The sequence below is a fragment of the Falco naumanni genome, chromosome 10 (genome assembly GCF_017639655.2).
Source record: "Falco naumanni isolate bFalNau1 chromosome 10, bFalNau1.pat, whole genome shotgun sequence".
In the NCBI taxonomy this organism is placed as follows: Eukaryota; Metazoa; Chordata; class Aves; order Falconiformes; family Falconidae; genus Falco; species Falco naumanni.
The window spans coordinates 8,210,629-8,234,237 of record NC_054063.1 but is presented as its reverse complement, the minus strand read 5'-3'; the positions used below and the strand labels follow the sequence as shown (position 1 = coordinate 8,234,237).

The window sequence follows — 23,609 nt, the reverse complement described above, 5'->3', positions numbered from 1 at the left end:
CCCTTCTTTCTCCATTATTCCTCTGCTGCTCACTGCTACGCCTGCTGTCTCAGTTCTGTTAGTAGCGTGTCTTTCCCCTGAAATCAGCTCAGTTTTGTAATCTGTTTCATGTTGTGTTCTACCAAATTGTTACCTGTCTAGAGGGGGGAACAAATGGTTGGGGACAGCAGTGACAAGAACAACTTATTACTACTGAGAAAAGTATACGTAGAAGTGGGTACCCTCGGTTGCACAAACTTTCTGGAATTCACAAGAGATTTCTTCGTGGCAGCTTTCTAGGTTCATGTATAACAAGAATTGCCATAAAGCTACTGGAGACAAGTAAAGCAGTCACAGGGTAGATCTGAGAAGCAGAGACATAGAACTTTGCATTTCCCTTTGTTGAAATTCATGAGGTTCCTGTCACCCCACTTCTCCAGCCGGTCAAGGTCCCTCTGAATAGTGGCACAACCATCTGGTGTGTCGGCCACTCCTCCCAGTTTTGTATCATACACAGGCTTGCGGAGGGTGAACTCTTGTCCCATCATCCAGGTTTAATGAAGAGAATAAATAGTCTTGGCCCCAGTATTGACCACTGGGATACACCACTGGTGAATGGCATATTCTGCATCAGCGTGCAAGTTTGCACCAAAGGCAGTATGTTGTGTTGCCAGGAGTTTCTCCTCCTGATGGCATTTATTGGGCAGGGCAAGGCTCCGCAATTGGAGAACTGGTTAAAAGGGGCAGTGGTGATACAATGGTGTTATTTACCCACATGGAGTCACATAGTGTTCTGAGTAGTTGTATCTATCTGAGCACTTTGGAGGACTGATCAGTATGAATCCTGCTCATGTTGTCTGTTTCTATTCCAAATTAGAAATATTAATGAAACAGACACAGTGCAATGCAGACTTGATTTGGTCTCCTTTTCTTTGACGTAGTTTGTTGTCATATTGCTGAGGCTGGATTTTTTTAATAGTGTGGTGTAAGGATGTACCTAACATCTCTCCTCTGACAACAACTGATGACAAAACATCAGTTTTGATGTTTATCAGAGGATTTCTGTGAAAATAAAACTATTTCAAGGTGGGTGTCCAGCATTCCTAAGATCTTTTCCAAACCCTACTAAGCAGTATTTGTGTAGGTGTTTACCTAGTGGAGTTAGAGTACAGAAGTTTGGCAAGAGTAACTTCTTAAAAGTATTTTTACCTTTCCTTTGTAGATATTAATGAATGTAGTGTCAACAATGGTGGTTGCCAACAGCTGTGTGTGAACACGCTGGGAGACTACGAATGCCTGTGTCACTCCAACTACAAATTACACTGGAATAAAAAGGATTGTGTTGGTAAGGTGCCTAATAAATACATTTCTGCTCCTGATGTGTCTGATGGCCATGTGGTTATACTCAAATCCCAAAGTCTTGATCTGTCCAGTTAAGTGGCGTGAGTCATTGTTCCCAGTATTCTGCTTTGCTTTACTAGTGGGTCATGATGGTACTGATGTTGTTGAAACTGGTAAAAACAAGCGAAAAAGACCCCTAAACCCCCAAAACAGGAGATACTTTGAGGGATTTTGATACTTTCTTTCCTGTGCTTTTATCTAGCTCATTCTTCTGTTTCCTTTTGTTTCTCTGCATGAGGTTTGCTAATGATAGCTTTACCTGAAAGGGAAATATTTGTGTAGTGTGATCTTTCAGCGATTTTATTTTGCTTCGATTTTCTGTCTAGACAGCATATTAATTGCGTGGGTGCTGTCAGGTACCAGCTACAAAAGCAGCTGCATGCTGATTTATTGGTAGTGTGTACGTAGATGTTTTACTTCTGTGAGTATTTGTTTTATCCTGTTTAGAGACAAAGGGTCCCTTGCCTGATAACATGTCACCCAAGGTGTTGCTGCACTGCAGTAAGAGTGGTGGGAGTGATAGATGCTTCTTAAGCTGCTCTTCAGATGTCCAAGCGTTTTCTGGTAAGTCAAAACCAAGCATATGATTCTGTAGAGAGTGTAAAAGTACCAAACCTCCTAACTCTCATGGAAGCCCCAAGAAGTAGACAATCAACAGGGACCTTTCCTCTTTCACTATAGATAATAAAGGGCTGTATCCCTGCCAGTGTCCCAAGAAACCCCCCATTTCCTTGTCTTTTATAACTGCTCTACTCTCAGATTCCCTTCTCATGACAACTGTCTTTTTGAAGCTGGGGAGGACAGGGCAGAATTCTCTGTGCTCCCTGGGCCATTCCTTAATTGGCCCTGAGAGCCGCTGCTGAATGGGGTGAAGGCATTCCAGCCCTGCGTGGGGTCTGAGATTTTGCCTGCACAGCCCCTCCACCCCACAGGACACAGCTTGCAGACTTGGCCGGTGTTTATGGGATGGATGCTGCTTTTCTTCCTCAACCCTTTAAATTGCTTAGGAAGAGACAAGCCCTCATGTGGAGTATAGGATGAACAACATTGTTGAAAAAGGTGAAGGTGATGATGCTGATCAACAGATGAAAAATGTCTTTTGTACTACAGGGGTCTTCAGTCTGTGCATAGTGCCTGTGTCTTTACTGTCTGTCTGTCTGGTCTGTCTGTTAGGAACACAAGATGCCTACACCCTCACCTGTGGCAGGTCATCTCAGCTTAAGAAAAAGCAGCAGAATACAAATGCATCCAGCTGGCTGGGTAATCACTAGATTTCCTGTTGCATGATTTGACTGATTTTTTTTACTAGGTAACTGTGAAATAAGGGTGTTTCTGTTGGCTTTCTGGTTTCCCTTTCCATTATACTGTCTTTGGTTTTCCTTCTTCTTTATGATTGCAGTTCATGATTACAGCAGGAAAATCCCCTTGTACTGCTGCATCATCATCACTCAAACTAAGACTTAAAAATCAAAGAGAAAAAGATCAGTAGTGAAATAAACAGCTAGGCCAGGAGGGTCATGCCTTTTTTTTTAGATGTCCAAACCAGACAGTGTTGGCAACATACAGCATGTTTATGTTGAGCTGTTGGACCATAAAATTTAGAAAGCATTTAAAGCTAAACAGATAAGAGATGCTATTTTATATAGACTTTCTGGACCGGTTTGGAGTATCTCCTTTGATTTCAACTAATCTTTATTTGATTTACACAATAGCAGATCTGGACTTGATCTCGTTCTTCTATTTTTTAAATAAAATTCTGTCACACTTGGTTCTAATTCCAGTTGTGAACCAGCTTCGCAGCAGGAGAAGGTGACACCTCTAGGTTTTCTGTCATGACTGCTTTTTCACTTTATATCAGCGTGTTTTTTTAATGTCATCATTATGATGTGACATTAGGGTTATCTACATTTTTTATTCCTTTTTCAAAATAACATGTCATTGTTTCTTCCTGAAGATACTTCAGCCATCAAGATAAGTGTAACCTTTAAATTAAATGAAGGAAAATGTAGTTTGAAAAAGACTGAGAAGTTTCAAGGAGGTCTGGAACAGATGATACCAGGTATGAATATAAAAATGCAGGTAAGCAGGTTAGAGCCATAACTCAGGGGATTGTTGAGTGTTTTCCAGATATGAAGTACACCATAAGCAAAGCATATAGGACTGCAGACTTTCTGCTCTTCACTGACCTCATGAATCACACTCCTTCCCAGCCGCAATTATTGCAATAGTTATTGCAGATCACAGGACTTCCCTGTGACAACCTTACAGTCTTGCTAGGAAAGGCCTTCTCCTTTTTTGTTTGTACCACTGCCAATAAATTCCCAGTAAAATCAACCTTCTTTTCATGTGTTTGACTTCTTCTTTTCCTTTCTCTCTCTATCCATTCTTTCTGTGCTTTCTCACCTGCTCCTTACTGTCTGATGCCTCAGTGAAGAATCTCCTGGCCTTCTATGCTGACTCTACTGCCAAAGGGTTATTTCTCTTTTCTCTTGTCTCCCTTTTGTACTTCAACAGCCCCAGATAGACACACTGAGGTCAACTCTTTCATCTGTTACAATGCAGAAAGTATAGCCTGGGCATTTACAAAGTCAGCAGAAAATGAGGAGGAGTACGGTTAAAAAAAAAAAAAAAAAAAAAGAGCTGGGGGAAGAAGACACTAAAAAATATGGTGAATCAGCATGTCCATTTGTTTGTCCTTGGAAGAGTAACAGTGAGAAACCACTAAGATGCTCAGTGAAGAGTTACATGCTCCATTACCAAAGCTTGTTCTGGGTGTTTTTTTTAACTGAATCTTATTTACTCATTGAAACCTTGACAGAGGTCTCCAAGTGTCCTGTGTACGCAGCCACTACTTAATTTAGTAAGCTAACATGTTTTTCACATGCTTCATATGAGTGTAATTTTTTTCCCTGGAGTAGCCTGCCTGGAGCAGACACTGGCTTGGTTTTAAGATGCTTTGCACAGTGCAAAGGCAATTCATTAGAACTTGCTAGCCAAATCCTGGGGAAGCAGGCTGGGCGCTGCAGCCAGGTTCTCACCCTAGCTGTGAATAGTGCCCCAGAGCCGCTGCAGTACCCGAATCTCAGCCTGACAGCCTGTAGGTGCACTGGAGTCTGAGTCTGTGGAGGGGTGTACCAGCTGAGAAACTGGCCAGACTGTTTACTGGCATGTGGAGTTAACCCTTCGTGACAACGTGTGCTGAGCACTCGTGAATGTTCAATAACAGAGCTGGCCAAGCTTTTGCTTCCTTTAATTTTGTTCGTACAGAGAGACATAATTCAGTAATGGAGAGCTTCCACTATGTAAACCTAACATGCAACTCTGGCAAGAAAGTTCACGGAGCCCTCAGTAGACTGACAGCGACTAGAGAAATTTTTATCACTGCGGACTTTGAGCTTGAAACAAGCCGAAAGGAGGTAACAGGTTGGTTGGAAAGTAATCCCAGGTGCGGTTTGAAGCTTCTTGCTGTTTGCTCCTTAATTTCTCTGTTTTTTTCATTTCTATCTGTATGCAAAATAATAAGAAAAAGTATCTCCTGTTTTGAAAATGAATTTTACTGCTTCAGAAAGAGTGAGGGATGGGGATAGTTTGAAAGAACTGCACAGAGATTCAAGTCTTGTGATCTGATTAATTTTCTTCTAGCCTGGTGTGTCCTTAAGGATTTCAGACTTGTTCACAGAAGTTGCTTTCTCGGTGATTTTCATTGATTGGTCTTTTGATTTGAGTGCATTTTTGTGTGTGGTCACTTATAGCACCTTTCACCCTTGATACTTTTCAGACACATGTGATGTACGCTGTGCTCGGAAAAAGACTGAGAAGAGATTCCGTAAAACTATTCGAACCTTACGGAAGACAGTCAGCAGGGACCAGTTCCGCATTCGCGTCTCTGACGTGGACCACGAAGTGGCCAGAAAGCCTCTCAAGCTATCAGAGCCACAGCAGTCTTGTGGCGTGGGACAGATGCATGTGGGTAGCAGATGTGGTAAGTAAATGTGAATTAGGAACAAACCATCACATGTGTTTTACTGTTTTCCTCAGGTCTGGTGAGCTTGGGGAGATCACGGGGTGCTTGTCCAGGAGAGAGGCAGGCTGCGTGTGAGGATAGGGTTACTATTTGTGCTACTGAAGTGTGCCCTTCTGTGTATTTATGGTGGGCAACAGCTGTGTTACAGAGTAAGAACAAGGGCTCAGTGCATTGCACGTCGTTATAGTTGATGCACAGCCTACAATAAGCTCAAAGGTAGAAAATGTGGGAATAGCATCAGGCACCGATGGCCGTGATGTCACCAGTGTTATTTTTTAAGACTACGTTTGATATTCAGTGCAGCACTGTTTCGGAAGTTGTGAACTTTTCATCTCTCTCTTGTTCCAAAGACAAGGCTGAGCATGATTTGATACAGTCACATTCTCTTTGCTGATTAAGCTCTGAGTCCCAGAGAATCTTTGTGACAGAGTTTCAAATTCATGAAGAATAGGGGTTTTATAGGCCAGTGCTGAGAAAAATCTTAATTATTGTGGCACTGGAGGGCACCACCATAATGCAGCTTGTAATAAATACTTCCAAAGCACAAAAGTTAAGGAGAGGGGTCAGATGTTATCTTAACAGGGACCTAACAAGCATGACCGCCAATTCAGGTTGCATAGGGTAGGCAGCATGTAGAAGGTTTTGTGAATCAGCAAGCCTTTAAAATGCTTGTCAGATTGAATTAGTACATCTTCCAGCAGCAACCCATTTGGTCTAAGAATAGATTTTCCAATCTAGTTTTGCTAGCTCTGGAAAAGCTTGGATTCATAGAATAGAAAAATGAATTAGTGGTGTTTAAAACATCTGTGGAAGGGAGCAGACTAGGGAATTACTTAGGAATCCTGTTGGGAAAAGTGGTAAGTTTTCTTTTTTTTTTTGGTAGCATTGTAGTAAATCTGAAAAACTTTGGAGAGTTCACCAAGATGAGCCTGCATGGTTGTTTACAAGCTGTTGTGTTGGATACTGAAGGAAGGCTTTGAAAAACTGTCTCAGTTCATCATACAGAGCACAGTATGGCTTTTGAGCCAATATTATCTCATCTGGAAAAAATAGCAATGAGTAAGGTAACAATACTACAGGTAGAGAAAGCAATGTGAGTTACAGTTAGGAACTGGAACAACAAAGAGGCATAAATTTATTTATTTATTTTTTTTTAGGTAGCTGCAGAGCCAGCTTCATGTCTCATTACAAATGAGAAGCTCACACACGTTTCTGTGCTAGTTCAGGGAGAAAGGGGTCTTTTGGAGAATGCCTGGAAAACTCTTTGGTATGGTGCGCATAAATAGCCTGTCCATGGTTAAAGCTGAGACACTGAGCATACAAAGAAAAATATTTTAAAGAGCAACTTGTAAAAGTCAGGCCTCTTCTGTCGCTGAATTGGTGTCACAGTTTGCTCTGGACATCTTAACAGGTGCTGCTGGGAGCAGTAGAACTAGTAAGATGTGATTCCCTGTGGGTCTCATCCTTACAGTTTGATTTGCTCGTGCAATCACTAAATGAATCTTCCTTTCTTCAGCTGGAGTATTCAGACCATATCCTTGCGTAGATCTGCTGTGATCTAACAGGAGACGGAACTTGCACCGTAGCCTTTTACTCGCAGGGGTGCTAAGACGAACTCTACTCCACCGGCAAGTTCCTCGCTTATTTACATTAAATGTACGGAAACTTAATATCTTTGAAACCTCTCCGCATCCTTTGTCGGATTGCTGGAACTCGGACAGAAAGTTCACTGGTTGCTGAGGGGGCGTAAGAGTACGCCCAGAGGCAGTGTTGTTAGGTACGCCTCATTTCCTTAGAAAAAGCCGATTGTCCCCATGTGTGTGTGGTGAAGGCAGCACCAGGCAGCTGCTGCTGTGGCTGCCAGTCAGAAGGAGCAAAGGAATACACTGGGGAGAGGAGAATGGAGTGGGAGCAGTGTGGAAGAAGAAGAAGAAGCTAGCTCAGGGGGGTGTGGGAGAGTCGAGGGGTTTTCTTTGGTTTTCATCTGATTGTTTTGCAGAGCTGCTGGGAACTTCTGGGTAGGATTGGGGCCCTGCTCATCTAGACATGCTAATGAGTCTGGGGAGAAAGTGACTCCATAGCAAGATACCAGGTTAGCAGGGTGGATTCAGTGCAGGTGGCAGATGTGGTCTTTGGACAGGCAGAGAAATTTGGCAAAGGGATTTTGCTCAGTCTGACCAGAGGAGCAGGAAGTAGTGAAGGAACAAAGTCCAGGGATTTATACGTCTCCTGTGATCCAGATAGTGAGTGAAGCGCAGGTTTCAGTTTATTGTTTTCAAATACACTTTTTAAAACAAGATACTTGGAGTATGGCTAGGTTAGATACGGTTTTATAGATTCAGATAGTCTTGTACTGCTCCTCTTCCTGTGGTAGACTTCTGCAGGCACAGCACTCTCTGAAATATTAGTTGTAGCTGAGCAGTGTAAGAAGGAAAGTCCAGCTCCTGCTCTGACAGATTTTGTCTTGAGTGACTGCCTGCAGTTGCAGCAGTAAGCTAAACTTCGTTCGGTTTCATGCTGTCGGTGAGGTGGTATTCTTCTTGATGTTCCCATGTTAACTCGTACTATTTGCAGTGGGGCACAGCACAGAAAAAATAAGCTCCAGAAAGGCACCAGGAACAGATTAGATGTGATTTTCAAGATATTTCATCATTCTTAATAAGCTGAATGGTTACATGTGTGTGTCTGCTCTTCTTTAAACAGCTATTGATGCTAAAAGGGAATTAACTGTTAATTCTGAGAGGTAGTGGTGTGTTTTATTTCCAGTTTATTCAACATACAGTTCTGCCTGGGTTTTGCTGATGCTTTAGATGTTCAAGTGTTGCATTTGTCTACCTTGTTTTGTGTGAGCTCTGTATCAATGAGTAAGCATGTTTAACACTGGCTGATGTTGATTAATTCCATGAAGTCTTGTGAATGGCTTCCAAGGAGCAACCAGCAGTAGGTCTCTACTAATGTATATCACAGGAAATGCATATAGCAAAATGAAACCTTCATTGACCTTCCCAGAGAACTGGACTCTCGTAGCAGGAGTGTGACCTTTCCATACTGAAGTAGATCTTCTGGTAAAAAACATGCTTATTTGAATGACAGTGCTTTAAGACTGGATCAACCATCTGAGGATGCTGGAAATATGCTACACGCTTCTTCCAGAGATTTGTCTTGGGGAGAATGCAGTTTCGTTCATTAACCAGGCTACGAGTGTTCCTTCTCCAGTGTGAGCTAGGCTTTAGACAGATCTAACAGCCAAAGACCAAACTGTTCAGGTACTAGCAATTTCTTATCAGAAACTGATTTACCAGAAACCTCCATACTGAAAGAGAAGTTGATATCTATTGAGACGCTTTTGCCTTACTCTCACTGAGGGAGAAACAAGCAGTTTAGCTGCTTTTCCACTGCTTAAAACTGTCATACCCTGATCACATCAGTATCACAATTCAACATCAGTTGACAGTACACCTTGCCTGTTCTATTTGATATTTTTTTGTGTTGGATACATGAATCCTTTGAGAGATGGAAGGAGACAATGAAAAGTACCATTCCCTGAAACTGCTGCATAAAAGAAGATGTGAGCATGCCTTTGCTTGCACGGTAGTCGCAAGTGGATTCATCCAAACAGCTGTCACTTCAGAGAACAGCAAGCGTGAGCAGCACTGGTATAGGCAGTGCTCTGATGTAAACGCTGAGCACCTTTACCTCGTGTGGGAAGTGTTGATGCATTTCATTGCTCAGCATTCATCAGGTTTTGTCCCCTTAGTTAAGGGGATGCAAATAAAATCTTAACATTTCAGACAAAATTATACTAGTATTGTAAAAGTATGAGAGATATTCAAAGAGAAAAGCAAAGTGTTGCCTTTCTTTGCAGTTGTTACAATTAATAGTTGTGTTACAGAGAACTGCATGTTGCTTTTTTTTTTTTTTTTAGAATTTCATAAAAAACTGGCAAGAAGAAATTAATTAACAAATGGGAGAAAGGGTGCTATTTTTCTGCTGATGTTCTTGCTCTGACAATCATAGATCTAAGACATAAATCCTTGGGTTGTGTAACCATCTCATGTGACCTAAATCTGTGAACCGCTAAAACACAATAACTTAAAGGATGCCACTTCAGAATCAATTTGCATCAGTTGTTGGTGATTTTCCTTATAAAGTCAAGGCATCATTCTTAAGGAAATGGTGAATTGGTGGATCATGACCTCCTTTATGAGGTTCACCTTCTCAGCCACTGTGGTACTGCAGCATTTGTCTATAGGAGCAAACGCTGAAAGGCTAACTGTTGAAAAGAGGGGAAGAGCCCTTCAATGTCTTTGTAACTGTTAATCCTGATTCCTTGTGGGCCCCTCTCTTCTCCCCCCCCCCCCCCTTTTCTTCTTGCTTTTGCATCAGAAAAGCTTTCACGTATCTTTTTTTTTTCTTTAAAACAGCTGCATGAGCCTCAAGACTGGGTTTTTAATGTGTATTGAAGACAAACAAAGACAGCGGCTTCAGAAATGAAGTCTACTAGAGGCAATTGGTTCTTTTGTTCACGTGGAGAAAAACAATCAGGTTTCTGAAAAAAAAAAGCAAAGCCAGCCACTGGAATTCTGATTTAATGCCATTATTTGCAAATCTTCAGATGTTGTTTCAACTGGGTATTTTGCATGTGTCAGGTGGGACTGTGCCATTTCTAGTTTTGTGAAATGAAGCTCATAAACTTTTTTGATTTAATTTAAACAGATGACAGGAGAAGTTTGAACTCTTAGAGGTGTTTCTTGGGTTTTAGGTTTTTTTTGTTTTGTTTTTGTGTTGGTTTTTTATTGTTCATCTTGGTTTGTTTGTTTTTTCTTAGAGGGGATTCATTTGTGTCATCCTAATTTCATGCACAGTCCTATGGATTTCCATGGGACGGTTTCTGTGTCGACATAAAGTCACTAAAATTAATGTTACTATAGTTGAACCTAACACCAAGTCTGTTTGTTATGCTAAATTGGGCCCTGGTAAGTGCTGTAAACTTCTGAACAGGCTTTCCTCATTACCCCTGCTCTGCACTCCCATGGGGTTAGGTGGGCGGCCTGTGTTGGAACATTTCTGCATGGAAGATGGGGAGGAACTGGGAGCAGTTTACAGGGAATGGGTTTCTGAATGCTTGTACCACTTTGAAAAGCTTAGTTTGAGGTAGTCATGCGAAGAAACTGATATATTTAAGAGGCATTAAAGCTTGGGCATCACTTCGAGTAATTTTAATATTTGCATTGAGTAAGTATTCGTTAGACTGTAAACAGCTAAATCTGTATCTGGATGTCTTAACCTCTTTTCTGATATGCATGTAGGATCTGTAAAGGCTTGAAGGATTTGATGTGTTTCAGAAGTCATGGTGGGAAAGATAGGGTTATGCATTTTTCTAGGCAGTTGAATATTTAAAACTTTAATTTTTCCAGTCTGTATTTTACATAGTTTATAAACATAATCTGGAGTTGCTTGCTTTTTTCAGGTCTCATTGATGTCAAATTGAGCATGGGTGCTTAACACCCTTGAGAATAAGGCTTATTATTGCATGTAGTAACATCAGATGTGAATATGTGTGGAGCACTCTTAGATGTATTCTTCTAGCCTAGTCCCTCCAATTCCAGGAGGCACGCTGGTTCATAAACCAGTGACTTCTGTTGTAAAAGCAGCTGGCGTTCCCCTCGCCTGCGCCGTCTTGTAAGGCCACTCTACACGCTGGGGCTCTGATAATGATGTGATTTCTGAGCAGAGAGTGGGCACCTAGGGTGGTGTTATCCTGTGAACCCAAATCCCATGGGCACACAGAACCAAGCCCATTGCTTGTCCAGCTGGACTCCTCTGCCAGCCTGGCTTGTCTCCAGCAAGATGCCGAGGAAGCTACAGAAGGTGGAAGCGAGGACAGGTAGCCTGGGAGGAATACAGAGAAATTGTCCGAGCAGCCAGGGACCAGGTCAGGAAAGCTGAAGCCCTGATAGAGTTAAATCTGGTCAGGGATGTCAAGGGCAACAAGAAAAGCTTCTATAGGTAAGTTTATGATAAAAGGAAGACTAGGGAAAAGGTGGGCCCTCTCCAGAAGGAAATGAAAGACCTGGTTACCTGGGACGTGGAGAAGGCTGAGCTATTCAATGACATTTTTGCCTCAGTCTTCAGTGGGAAGTGCTCCAGCCACGCCACCCAAGTCACAGAAGACAAAGGCAGGGACTGGGAGAGTGAAGAACCGCCCGCTGTAGGAGAGGATCAGGTTCGAGATCATCTAAGGAACCTGAAGGTGCACAAGTCCATGGGACCTGATGAGGTACATCCACAGGTCCTGAGGGAACTGGCTGATGAAGTGCATAAGCCACTATCCAGCATATTTGAGAAGTTGTGGCAATCTGGTGAATTTCCTGCTGAACTGGAAAAGGGGAAATATAAACCCCATTTTTAAAAAGGGAAATAAGGAAGACCCAGGTAACTAGAGGCTGGTCAGTCTCACCACTGTGCCCAGCAAGATCATGGAGCAGATCCTCCTGGAAACTGTGCTAAGGCACATGGAAAATAAGGAGATGGTTGGTGACAGCCAGCATGGCTTCACTAAGGGCAAATCGTGCCTGACAAATCTGGTGGCCTTCTACAACAGGGTTACAGTGTTGGGGGATGAGGAAAAAGTGATGGGTGTCATCTACCTGGACTTGGGCAAAGCATTTGACCCTGTCCCGAAGTACATTCTTGTCTCTAAACCGGAGAGACATGGATTCAGTGGATGGACTGCTCGGTGGATAAGGAGTTGGCTGGATAGTTGCACTCAGTTGTGGTCAATGGCTCAATGTCCAAGTGGAGACAGGTGATGAGTGCCATTCCTCAGGGGTCGGTTCTGGGACCAGTGCTGTTTAACATCTTTGTCGGTGTCATGGACGCTGGGGTTGAGGCACCCTCAGCAAGTTTGCCAATGACACCAAGCTGAGTGGTGGAGCTGACACGCTGGAGGGAAGGGATGCCATCCAGAGGGACCTTGACAGGCCGGAGAGGTGGGCCCGTGCAAACCCCATGGAGTTCAATAGGGCCAAGTGCAAGGTCCTGCACGTGGGTCTGGGCAAACCCTGGCACAAACACAGGCTGGGCAGAGGATGGCCTGAGAGCAGCCCTGAGGAGAAGGACTTGGGGCTGTCGGTGGGTGAGAAGCTCGATGTGACCCAGCAATGCGCGCTGGCAGCCCAGAAAGCCAGCCCTATCCTGGGCTGCGTCGAAAGAAGCGAGGCCAGCAGAGTGAGGGAGGTGATTGTCCCCCTCCGCTCTGGTGAGACACCCACGCCTGGAGAGCTGTGTTCAGCTCTGGGGCCCCAACATAAGAAGGACGTGGACCTGTATGAGCAAGTCCAGAGGAGGGCCACGAAGGTGACCACAGGGCTGGAGCGCCTCTTCTATGAAGACTCCTATGAGAGAGCTGGGGTTGCTCAGCCTGGAGAAGACTCTGAGGAGACCTTACAGCCGCCTTCCAGCACCTAAAAGGGGGCTCCAAGGAAGCTGGAGAGGGATGTTTTATAATGGCAGATAGTCATAGGACAAGGGGTGGTGGCTTTAAGCTGAAAGGGGGCAGGTTTCGATTAGATACTAGGAGGAAATTATTCACTGTGAGAGTAGCGAGACACCGGCCCAGGCTGCCCAGAGCAGCTGTGGGTGCTCCATCCCTGGTGGTGTCCCAGGCCAGGCTGGACGGGGCTGGGGGCAACTTGGGCTGGTGGGAGGTGTCCCTGCCCATGGCAGGGGGTTGGGGCTAGCTGATCTTTAAAGTCCTTTCCAACCCAAGTCATTCTGTAATTCCCAGACAGGTATTTCTAAGCAGCAGTCTGCACTGAAAATGCTGGGTAGTCGTTAACATGGCTTTCTCTCCGTGTTGGGTCATCCTGTCCTCTGTCCTCTCGCCTTGCCTCTCTCCAAGCTAGTTCACAAAAGTTAGGCACTTTGCTAAATAACCCTGGAAGATTTTAACTTGGTTTTATTCCACAGGGAGCTCTACAGTTGTACAACATGTGGTTTCGAGGCAAAGAGTGTGCAGAAGATAAAGTTGTCAAGAGAGATCTGATAGGATAAGTTCTCAAATGTAACGTTCCCACATCGGTGGTGGGTTTGGTTCCTGCCTGGGACAGGCTCCCTTTGAGCTCTGTTAGCTGACCTGGCGTTATGCTGGACTGAGCAAGTTCAGGAAACCTGAAGTGAAGTTTTAAGGTGGAATTTGTATGGTTTTACATGCGCCAGTATAAAGTAGTATTCTGTTCAAAACAAAAACAATACAGACACACACACACACACACACTCTCTGCAAAAAAAGCAGAGCACCCCAAACTTGACGTATGATTAGAATGAAGGGAAAAAGACAGGTTAAGGGGATAGCAGAGAGCAGATGGTCTCCAGTGAGGCCACTCAGAGCATTGCTTTCTCATAGAGCCATGGAGTTTTTTGAGGGAAGGAGATTGAGGGAAGGAGATTCGCAGTGGTTTTTCTGGTGCTTCTGGGTTTCTGAAGTCAGTAGCCACTTCTCAGAATCACCTTTACTAACCTTGATTGTCTTTCCTTGTCACGGAATTGTAAATAGTGCTCTTTCCTTACCTTATTAGGAGCCTTGCAATGAAAGCCTTCATTCAGTCTTGTTTGTTGAGTTGCACAAGAGCACAGAGATGGCTGTTCCATAGGAATGTTTATAAAATGAAGAAAGACTTGAGAAGTGTGGGAGCAAATGAATGTGTGTCCTTATGAGAGCAGAAGTAACATGTGGCGGCAAAAGTTAGAACCAAGACCTAAGACTTCTTTACTAGCTTGCACTGATAAGCTACAGAGCATTGCTTAACCTGCTGTATTTTATTTTTAAGCTAAGGAGGAACACTCACTATTCCACTCAGTGTATCGGCCATAAACAAAACTCTTCATCATTGATCATGACCAGTAGTTAATGCCCTGCTTGTTGTTAGTCATATATCCTGAAACGAAGCCAAGGCCAATTTAACTTCCTAACAAAACAGCTATTCACTGAGTGATTTATTGGCGCTATAAACGAAAACTAGCAGTTTATTATCGTAACAGGTCTTTAAAAGGACAGAATTCTTCAGCACAGCTGAACAACTGCAACAGTGTTTTGTGCCTTTCCAGAGCAGGGTAATTATTAAATACTGGCACTGAAGCCAATACTTTTGTGAAAGGTTTGAAAACCAGAATTTTTCAGAGATACCGATAAATATTGCTGGGCTTGTTAGATAATATTGAGGTGTGTGTTTAAGTAAAATCAGTCGGTTAGTGCTATCTATGCACCATACAGAACACAGCAATCCAGTGCACAGATAATCCATTATCAGAGGAATGGCAAGAATCTTTCTGCTTTAAAAGTCTTTGAGGCATGCATGATGTTCAGTTCAGTGAATTTGCGCGATTAGTTGTTATGCTTGAGGTTTTCACACACTTCAGTAATGCCAGTGGTTATGAAGTATGAATATTCAATAATATTAAGATTGAAATACCTATCTGGATGTACATTTTTGGCATCTTAGGCTCAGCGCTAAATTACTTCATTTGGGAGGAGTCTGAGAGCCTTTAGCTATAAGGAGGAGATAATCACTATATAATTGCATTGTACAGAATGACAGGAGATACTGGACAGGTCTCGTGTCCAGCGTAGCCTTGTGACAAAATGTGAAATCCGTTTCCAAAGAAGCTCCAGAAGTTGTCAGTGTCTATTTCAGTTTTACAGGGCACATTGCATCTATCAGTTGCCATCCTGAACTCTGGCTCCCACTTCCCAAGCGAAGAGGAAAGCAGTTTCACCACGGGGTTTCAGGTCCCGTGCAGGCTCACTGACTTACCTTCGCCTATAACGTACAGGTTGAAGCAAGTGTGTTCTTCCTCTCCCAGATCAGTGCTCACCAGGTGAATATTCTCCTGATGGCTTCAAACCCTGCCTACCCTGTCCCCTTGGAACATACCAGCCTGAAGCTGGGAGAGTATCCTGCTTTCCCTGCGGAGGAGGTCTAACAACAAGGCATAGCAGTGCATCCTTGTTTCAGGACTGTGAGACCAAAGGTAAGGTCAGCGTTTATTTGATGAACTGCGTTGCTCCGAGGCAAAAGTAACTGCTAACTGCTACAAGTGGGTCATTCAAAGAAGGGTCATTCTCCTTTTTGGGATCAATCCTTCCAGGGGTCTCATAGTTGGCTGGCCTGGGCTGGCTGCAGGAAAACTCAATAAAGCTTCAGTTCTTTCTATGAGTGATTTTTATGCAAGACTTAAGGGGTTGGGAGATACCTGAAAGTTGGTCAGTGAAGTTGCTGATGTGTGAAAAGTCATATAGAGGAACAGCAGGAAGAAAAAAAAAAAAAAGTCTCAGAAAAAACAATCCAGACTAGTATGCCTTACTGACATTTGGGGTTTGAGCACAGCAGCAACATGAAATTGTGAAGGAGGGAATTGCAGTCCTGTAGGATAAGTCAGAAAATAGTTTCTTCACTTTCATAATGGGAAAGTGGCTTGGATGCTTTGGGATATATCCAAAAAGCTAGCATTCAGCTTAGCCCTGCAGTACCTCAGAGAGCACTCTACATCTGATCACAGTGAGCTGACTTGCAGTCAGCTCCCCAGGTTTTCCTCACAGCAGTGAAAATCAGGTGGGGATCACGTCTTTAAAAAAGAAGGCGTTTTGTTAGCATCTTAGTTATCTAAAATGTAAAAAGGTGAAAGACAGCTACGAAGTTGTCTTTGAAAATGCTGATAAAATTGTGTGTCCATGGAGAGAGATGAAATGTTAATCAGTATAATGATTTGCTCAATGTCTTAAAGCATGGGTAAAAAACCATCACTTACACCAAAATCACCTGAAGAAAAAGTGTTAATAGAAAATCTCCCATAGAGCAGAAATAAGGGGTAGAAATAAGGTCTTGATGCAAACATTTGGTAGTGGTTTGGATTAAGAGATTTCTCTAGTGTCAGTTAAGATATGTTTACTATTGAGAATTGCAACATGATAGAAGAATTTTGCAGTATGGTTGAAGAATTAATATTACTGGCAATAATGTGATAGCTAATAGATTTCTTCAGTGAAGAATCACTAAATCCACAGATGCTGTTGTTTAATACCTAATTTTGCAAAGTTAAAGCACTAAAAAAAACACGTTAAAAACCTTGGATCATGATAAGAGGAACTGATTTCACTTTTATTTAACCTAAACAAAAACAGGTCTATAAATGAGGTTCAGTTTTTAAATTAGAGTGGCGATTAAAGGAATTTTTTGTATTAACTGGAATGAAGAGCTCAGGGATTTGCATGTGAAAGAGGCCACATGAGACACGGAATGACAGATGTAAGAACTATTTGGAACTTGTATCTGAAGCATTTGCGTTGGAGGGTGGAGCGTGTAGGGAGGGACTGCAGGCTGAGCTAGCTTACAAAGCTCGACAAGACTAGAGTTATTTGTGAGTAAAAGTACCTTAAAAATGGGACTGGTGCAGCACAGAAAAGTACATTTGAAAAGCAAGGTAGTATATTATTTTGATGTTGAGCTGAGAAAGGTAAACTTGCCAAATGAGGTAAAAGGAATAGGAAAAGATTTTATTTTGATTATTTTTTTTCAGTGCCGCAAGGATAAAGAAGCAAGGTGGTGATGGAGTTAAAAGCAAAGTTAATACATGGCTGATGCTCTTGACTGCTTCCTGTCAGGTTTCAGTACAGATGGTGATGGGTATAGGTGCAGATGCAGAATAGCTAAGCAAAATCAAATTAGAAGAAGCATATCAGAGATGTAAGCAAAGATGTTTGGGGTGCTGTATCCTCAGATTGTAACTAGAGAAGGAAATCTTCCTGTCTGTATGCAGGGACCTAGAAAAAAAGTTGTGAGTGTGCTAGGAAGGATTTTTCCCCTATGTCTATCTCATGTCTAAAACTTCTGTAAGATCTGTTAACGTTTATGAAAGAGTGTGTGTGTCAGAATGGGATCTCACTTTGGTGATGCAGGAGGTATCCCCAGCAAGCCCTGGGAAGGCTATAGTTGATGTGTGTAGCTAACATGATGATTTGCATGACATCATGAGATAATGTAGCAGCAGATCTGGTGGAGGTGGCTGTGCCCTGAGTCATCATCTGTTGTTGCAAGACAAGGTGTGATCATGAGAGAAGGCAACGTACCAGTTCAGTCACTAATATTGTTGCAGTGTGACACTTGTAGAAGGCCAAAGTCTTTCACCTCTGCTTGTGGTGAGCTGATCACAGGGATATACTGGGGTGCAGCAGCACTGCACAGGCTGCTTGGCACGAGCTGGCAAAGAAAAACAGTTTTTAGTATTTCCACCTACAGTTCATCTTCAGAGTCAAATGTCAGTGTCTAGACCATTTGGTAACACACTGTTCTACCTGGTAGCCTGCTTACAAATTCATGGTGGTTATACTTGCCCCCCAATATCTTTTGTTACTGCTTCCACACAGAACTGCTCTATAGTGTTATGTTTGGGACTTCTGAACTTGCACAAAGTGACCTGATAAACTAAAATCTGTTCAGTTAGTTCTGCTTTATTACCCTTGTAGTTTATGAATATGGCATTTCAGTTACTGAAATTGTACAAAGTCCTATAAAAATGTATAAAATCACATTCTAATGTGCTATTGCCACTTCTTTAACCATGCTATGTATTTAATTACTGTCCAGTTCAGTGCTCACCTGGCCATTTTTATAATACCACAACTCATCGGTGTATTCGCTGCACAGTTGGGACATACCAGCCTGAGTTTGGACAAAATTACTGTATTTCATGCCCTGGAAACACCACTACTGATTTTGATGGGTCAACAAATATAACACAGTGCAAAAGTAAGTATATTAAGATGGTTTTGATGATCTCTTACAAATAAAAAAACTGGCCCATTAAGGTTCAGAGTGGCCCTAAGGGCAAAATTTAGCTTTGCTCCAGGGAGCCTGGAGAAAGGGCAGTGGTATTGCGTCTCTTTTGCTGCCTGCCTGCATCTCATCCCACACGGCTTACTGAGGTCCGTGAGAGCCCATTTTACAGACTGGTTCCATCATTCTTGTTAAGGTAAGTGGTGATTGTGTCTTGCCAGTTGGTGCTGGGTCACTCTGGGTCTTGCTGTTAAATCTTGTCCCCCATGATATAGCAAAGCTCGTGTTCTTGGCACCCTGATTTCTTTCCCTTCTATTAAAAGAAATGGAAGTTGGCTCACAAAACTCAATAGCTCTAGTAACCATTTCTTCTTAATAACAGCCTTTGAAAGAGGCTATTACAAAGAGAACCACTGTTCTAGATTATGGTAGCTGTAGCGTGAGAAGCTGAGGGTAAACTAAAGAGGGAAAGTGGAGGGCAGAGAGGCGACTCTTCAGAAGAATCTCTGGAGACGCTTATGTACACGCAGACGTATACATACACATACCTACATGACATATTTTCCTGGGAGCTGCATGTCTCTCACTTAAAGAATCCATTCCCTGGGCACGTCACACTGGTACATCACTGTTACAGTGCTGCAGTGCCCGGCTGGCAGCGCAGGCAAAGCATCCTGCACCGGAGTTCACCCTCTCTTACTGCCCGCGGTGCTGATCTGTGCATAGGGAGGGCTGGCTGTACTGCCTGTTCGGTGCTGCTGCAGGCGTGGTGCCCGAGCAGAGCGACTCAGACTAGGGTTAAACTTCAGCTGATACTTCTGTAAACACGTTCTGTCTGGTGTAAGTACGTGGAGCATCCTTGCTCTACCATTTCTGTCTCCTCTTACAACTGCCTTGCTGCTGGGCTGTGACTTGGTCGATAGCCCCTGCTCTGTTAACTGGAGCTAGTCGGTATTTTTATGTCTCAACGTTGCTTCAGGCAGAAGCAAGCAGCAGTGTGCAGTGAAGCTGGCAAAGGGAAGTGTACCTGCCTCAGATGCGAACAGAGAAGTTTGTGTGTCTCACCCGTGTGCTGTTCTGACGGTGACGGCAGAGAGCTGCCGGTGACCTCGCTGCCTAGCCTTGCCTACTGTATTGCTTTTTCAGATAGGCAGTGTGGAGGTGAGCTAGGAGATTACACTGGATATATTGAATCACCAAACTACCCTGGGGACTATCCTGCAAACACTGAGTGCACCTGGAATATTAACCCACCGCCAAAGCGCCGTATTCTGATTGTGGTTCCAGAAATATTTCTACCCATAGAAGATGAATGCGGAGACTACCTGGTGATGCGAAAAAGCTGTAAGTCTGAAATATCTACTGAGGCATACGGTATCTATCTTGGTGTGCAGCACAGGTTTCTCATGTGCATTGCTGTTTTACGTAAACTAAATGTAGCCTGGCCGGCCTCTACTTAAGAGTAAAAATTTCTTTAAATGACAGATTGTCAGGTAACTGCCTGTTGTGTGTTTTCTTTGAAAGCTTCTTCCAACTCAGTGACCACGTATGAAACCTGCCAAACCTACGAACGCCCTATAGCTTTCACTTCGAGGTCTAAGAAGCTGTGGATCCAGTTCAAGTCGAACGAAGGGAACAGTGCCAAAGGATTCCAAGTTCCTTATGTAACGTATGATGGTAAGTGGCTGTGAGCAGCTGGGCCCGTATGGACTAGTGCAGCTGCAGCACTGCAGAACTCCTTGCGGGCTCCTTGACCCTGCGAAGCAGCAGGGTAACCCCGCGCTCTCAGCAGTGTCGCTATGAGACTACTTCCAGTGGCTTTTTTTCTTTTAAAGCTAATTTAAGGAATTCTGCATTGCATGGCCATCTTAAATGCCACCATATTTCCAGTCTTCCAACAGACGTAACAAAGAGCTGGGATTCTGGGCTCCGACCTGCAAAACGCGGAGCTCAGAACCAGAATCTAGGGCTTGTGCATTTTTGTGCCTTCCCAGTTCTGGGTTTCTTCAGGTGCCAGCGGACTGCCCCTAGTTAGGAACTGGGGAGAGCCCAAGTGCCTCTGATTTATTGTGTTGCTGCTACCACCTGTGATCTAATATCAGGTAGCAAAATACCTATATTGAAAAGAAGCTTGAGGGAGCAAGAGTTTCACCCTGTCCTTGTCAGAGTCACCAGGAGTGAAACTGGAGCTGAGGCTTTGGGCTTCAGCATAAGCAATGTCAAAATGGTAACGGCTTCTTTCTGTTCATGCTGGATTGATTGTGAAGGAGCCATCCTCGCCCCGCTCTGCAGCGTTTCATCAACAGTGGAAAATTAGTTTTTCAGGGGAGACCTCTTCTTCTGAAGCGTTTCAAGTTTTGATTAACCAGGGGGGTTGCCTTTTGAGAAAGCTTCCTCTTCTCTTTTTTTTCTTTCTTACTGGAGAAAAAAAGTCAGTAACAGGTTGTGGGTATTTACAGTTTCTGCAGCGCAGCTGGTTTGAAGCCGGCTGCTTGGTTACGGTGTGCACCCAGTCCTACGTGCATTATGATTTCTTTTGCTTTTGACAGATTGGTGCTGAGCAGCTCGACAGAACACACTGTTTTCTTAGTAAACAGTATTTGTAGCTTCTTTACAGAAGAGCATTTGGAATATTTTTGGACTGCTAATATGAGGGCCACTGGTTTTTCTGGGAGTGGGGCTTACATGTGCAACCGAGGGAGGTATTGAGTTTTAAGTGAAGTGACCCTGCAAATTGCTCTCTTGTGCATTCCCCGTAGAGGACTACCAAGAACTAATAGAAGACATTGTTCGGGATGGCAGACTTTATGCATCTGAAAACCATCAAGAGATACTTAAGGTATATTCCTTCCACTAAATGTGTTGGTTTTGATTGAAAATGATTCTGTTTTGTGCCAGTGAGGTTGCTTCCTGCTCTGCTTTGGATCTGTTCCTTGGTTCACTAGACACTTGCTGCTTCAGGGTAGTGGGGTGAATCACCACACCCTGATCATGCAGAGCAGTAGAAATGAGACCCCTTGTCCAGGGGGATTAAAGGTGGATCGGACCTGCTAGTGAAATCTGTGGTGAAGATAGCCTCTTGAGCCTCAGGCAGGCTGTGGAGGAACCAGTGGAGCAAAATGAGGGATGTGGGATTTAATCTGTAGGAGAAGCACTTGGTGCCACTACTTGTAGCCTGTAGCATAGCATGGGCTTCTGCTCCCTGGGCAAAAAAAAAAAATCTCATTGTGGATTTCCCTTCTCTGACCTGGGTTAGGGGACAGTTGCATGGGCAGACTGAATGGCTGTCATCCCAAGTAAACCTTTCTTTTGCTGGATATCAGATCCAGCTTTGTGTTTTGTTTTGGGTTTGGGTTGCTGTTGGTTTTGTTTTTTGTTTTTTTTTTGTGTTTTCCTTTTTCTTTCTCCCCCGTGTTTGCTGCATTTGCAAGTATGAGGAGGGGAGAAGTCCTGGTGCCACTGATGACAGAAGTGAAACTCAAGTGACTTCCCTGGGGCCTGAATGTCAGCCTTGCTCCACTAGTTTCTGAGCTCCTGAAACATTAGTACTTGAAAAACAAAACGCCCATCATCTTTTATGAGTTCATCAGTCATTAAGCTTGGTTGTACTGACCCTTACCCCTCTGTGCAATTACTGAAAAATCTGCTTTCCTCCTTCTAGGACAAGAAACTGATAAAAGCGTTGTTTGACGTGTTGGCACATCCACAAAACTACTTCAAGTACACAGCCCAAGAGTCAAGAGAGATGTTCCCAAGGTCCTTCATTCGGCTGCTGCGCTCTAAAGTTTCCAGATTTTTGAGGCCTTACAAATAGTTGGCACTGTACTTCAAAAACGAACCAGCCCTGGGCATGCACGGAGGGGTTGTGGTAGGTGGGGCTGCTTTCTGTGTTTTACACACTGGCAGAGAAACTCCAGGGAAGCTTGCCAGCTCCATTCTTGGCAGAGTTTGGCTTTCTCAGCTAATATAAATATTTTGGCGAACAAAATTTTGATTCCTTTCCAGATAATACCTTTTGGGTACCAAGGATACTTCATGGGTCTCTGAATTAGAGACTACCCATAATTTCTGTAACTGAATGGTGCCAAGCAGAAGTTTGTAGAGCTCTGCCCTGTTGCTTCATCAGTTACTCTAAAAGCTAACGAGGATAGACAGGCTAAGTAGTGTGGTTTGGGACAAACTCTGGGCTGCCATTAATGCACGTTACCTCAACAAGGCTGGGTTCATGTTTGGTCTTGCTGAAAGTGAGAACAAGATTGATGTCTCTCTTACCTTTTGCTATGCAGGAAATTCAGAGCTAAGATTGAAACAGTTTTAGTCCAAACCAGTGAGTCCAAAAATTGCACAAGGTGTAAGTTTTCTCTGAACTTTATGTTGTATGAGGCATATGGAGGAATAAGCAAAGGGTTGAATACAAGCTTGAACGCTCTGGGTCTGGATCACACTGTGTTCTTGCGAATGACCTATTGGTTTAAATGGAGTGATCCCAGAATAAAGCCAGGGCACCACAGTAGTGGAAAAGAGACCCTGACCCACTGGACACTTCCATTTTGGACTGGCTGCAAATGTTACAACAGAACAGATTCTCTGCTAAATTCCAGTGCTGTCCCTGTGCATAGGCCTGGGGCAGCATGAGGCATTGGCTCTTCCAGCTGGTGTAAAATTCTGTCCTCCAGGCACCTGCAGCTGAACACACAACCCCCATTTTAAATGCAGGCTTTGCATAGATTATGCTCTTGTACATCACTGTTTAAACCTGTACAAGGTTCTTATATGAGCCTCAATCCTTATATTCTTTATCTTGCCTGAGCACCTTGTGATGACCTTGTTGAGCAGAGAAGAGCTCTTTTCCCTGTCTTGCTGGAGAGAAGTAGGTGTACGAAGATACTCCTCAACCAGACTGTGCCCACAGAAGTCATCTATGGCAAAATGCTTTCAAGATTCCCAAACTCTGTGTCCTTTTCCTCAGGTTGTGTTTCTTATGTGAGATAAAGCTATTCTGGAAAGGTCTGTAGGGAGAACTGTGTTGATCTAAATGTTGTCTCAGTGCTTTCCTGTCTGCGCTTCAGACTACATTGCTGTCCTCTGGCCACACAAACTGTTTCTTCAGTGTAATGTGCCTTCTGGGCCTTCTGTCTGGAAGGAGATGGCTGCAGTCCTGCTTGGACTTGGGGCCTCCATCTTCTGGTCATTGGCAGTGCCCCGTGGTGCGATGGGTGCCAAACTCCCTCTGCGTGCCCCCTTAGGAGAGGTGCTGAAATTTCTTACTGCGGCCAGCACAAATGCTGCCTTTCCTAGGCTGCGGAGTCAGGTCTGCCTGGGTTTCATTGCATTGGTATGTGGTATTTGGCTGCTGTGTGTGAGTAATACCA

General features: G+C 43.7%; 1 protein-coding gene across 2 annotated transcripts in view; it reads left to right on the top strand.

Annotated features, from left to right (window-relative positions):
- SCUBE2 (signal peptide, CUB domain and EGF like domain containing 2) overlaps window positions 1–22,225 on the top strand; it is a 39,426-nt gene extending 17,201 nt beyond the window's left edge. The window contains exons 10-21 of one of the 2 annotated variants that reach the window (XM_040609245.1): window positions 1,202–1,324; window positions 1,828–1,944; window positions 2,554–2,640; window positions 3,335–3,439; window positions 4,648–4,803; window positions 5,159–5,362; window positions 15,269–15,436; window positions 18,049–18,210; window positions 19,384–19,581; window positions 19,762–19,914; window positions 20,997–21,076; window positions 21,899–22,225. In XM_040609245.1, the coding sequence (XP_040465179.1) occupies window positions 1,202–1,324; window positions 1,828–1,944; window positions 2,554–2,640; window positions 3,335–3,439; window positions 4,648–4,803; window positions 5,159–5,362; window positions 15,269–15,436; window positions 18,049–18,210; window positions 19,384–19,581; window positions 19,762–19,914; window positions 20,997–21,076; window positions 21,899–22,051 (1,706 nt within the window). In that variant the 3' untranslated portion in view covers window positions 22,052–22,225. The remainder of the gene's footprint in view (window positions 1–1,201; window positions 1,325–1,827; window positions 1,945–2,553; window positions 2,641–3,334; window positions 3,440–4,647; window positions 4,804–5,158; window positions 5,363–15,268; window positions 15,437–18,048; window positions 18,211–19,383; window positions 19,582–19,761; window positions 19,915–20,996; window positions 21,077–21,898) is intronic. The other variant, XM_040609246.1, reaches the window with a different exon arrangement.
- The last annotated feature ends 1,384 nt before the right edge of the window (window positions 22,226–23,609 follow it).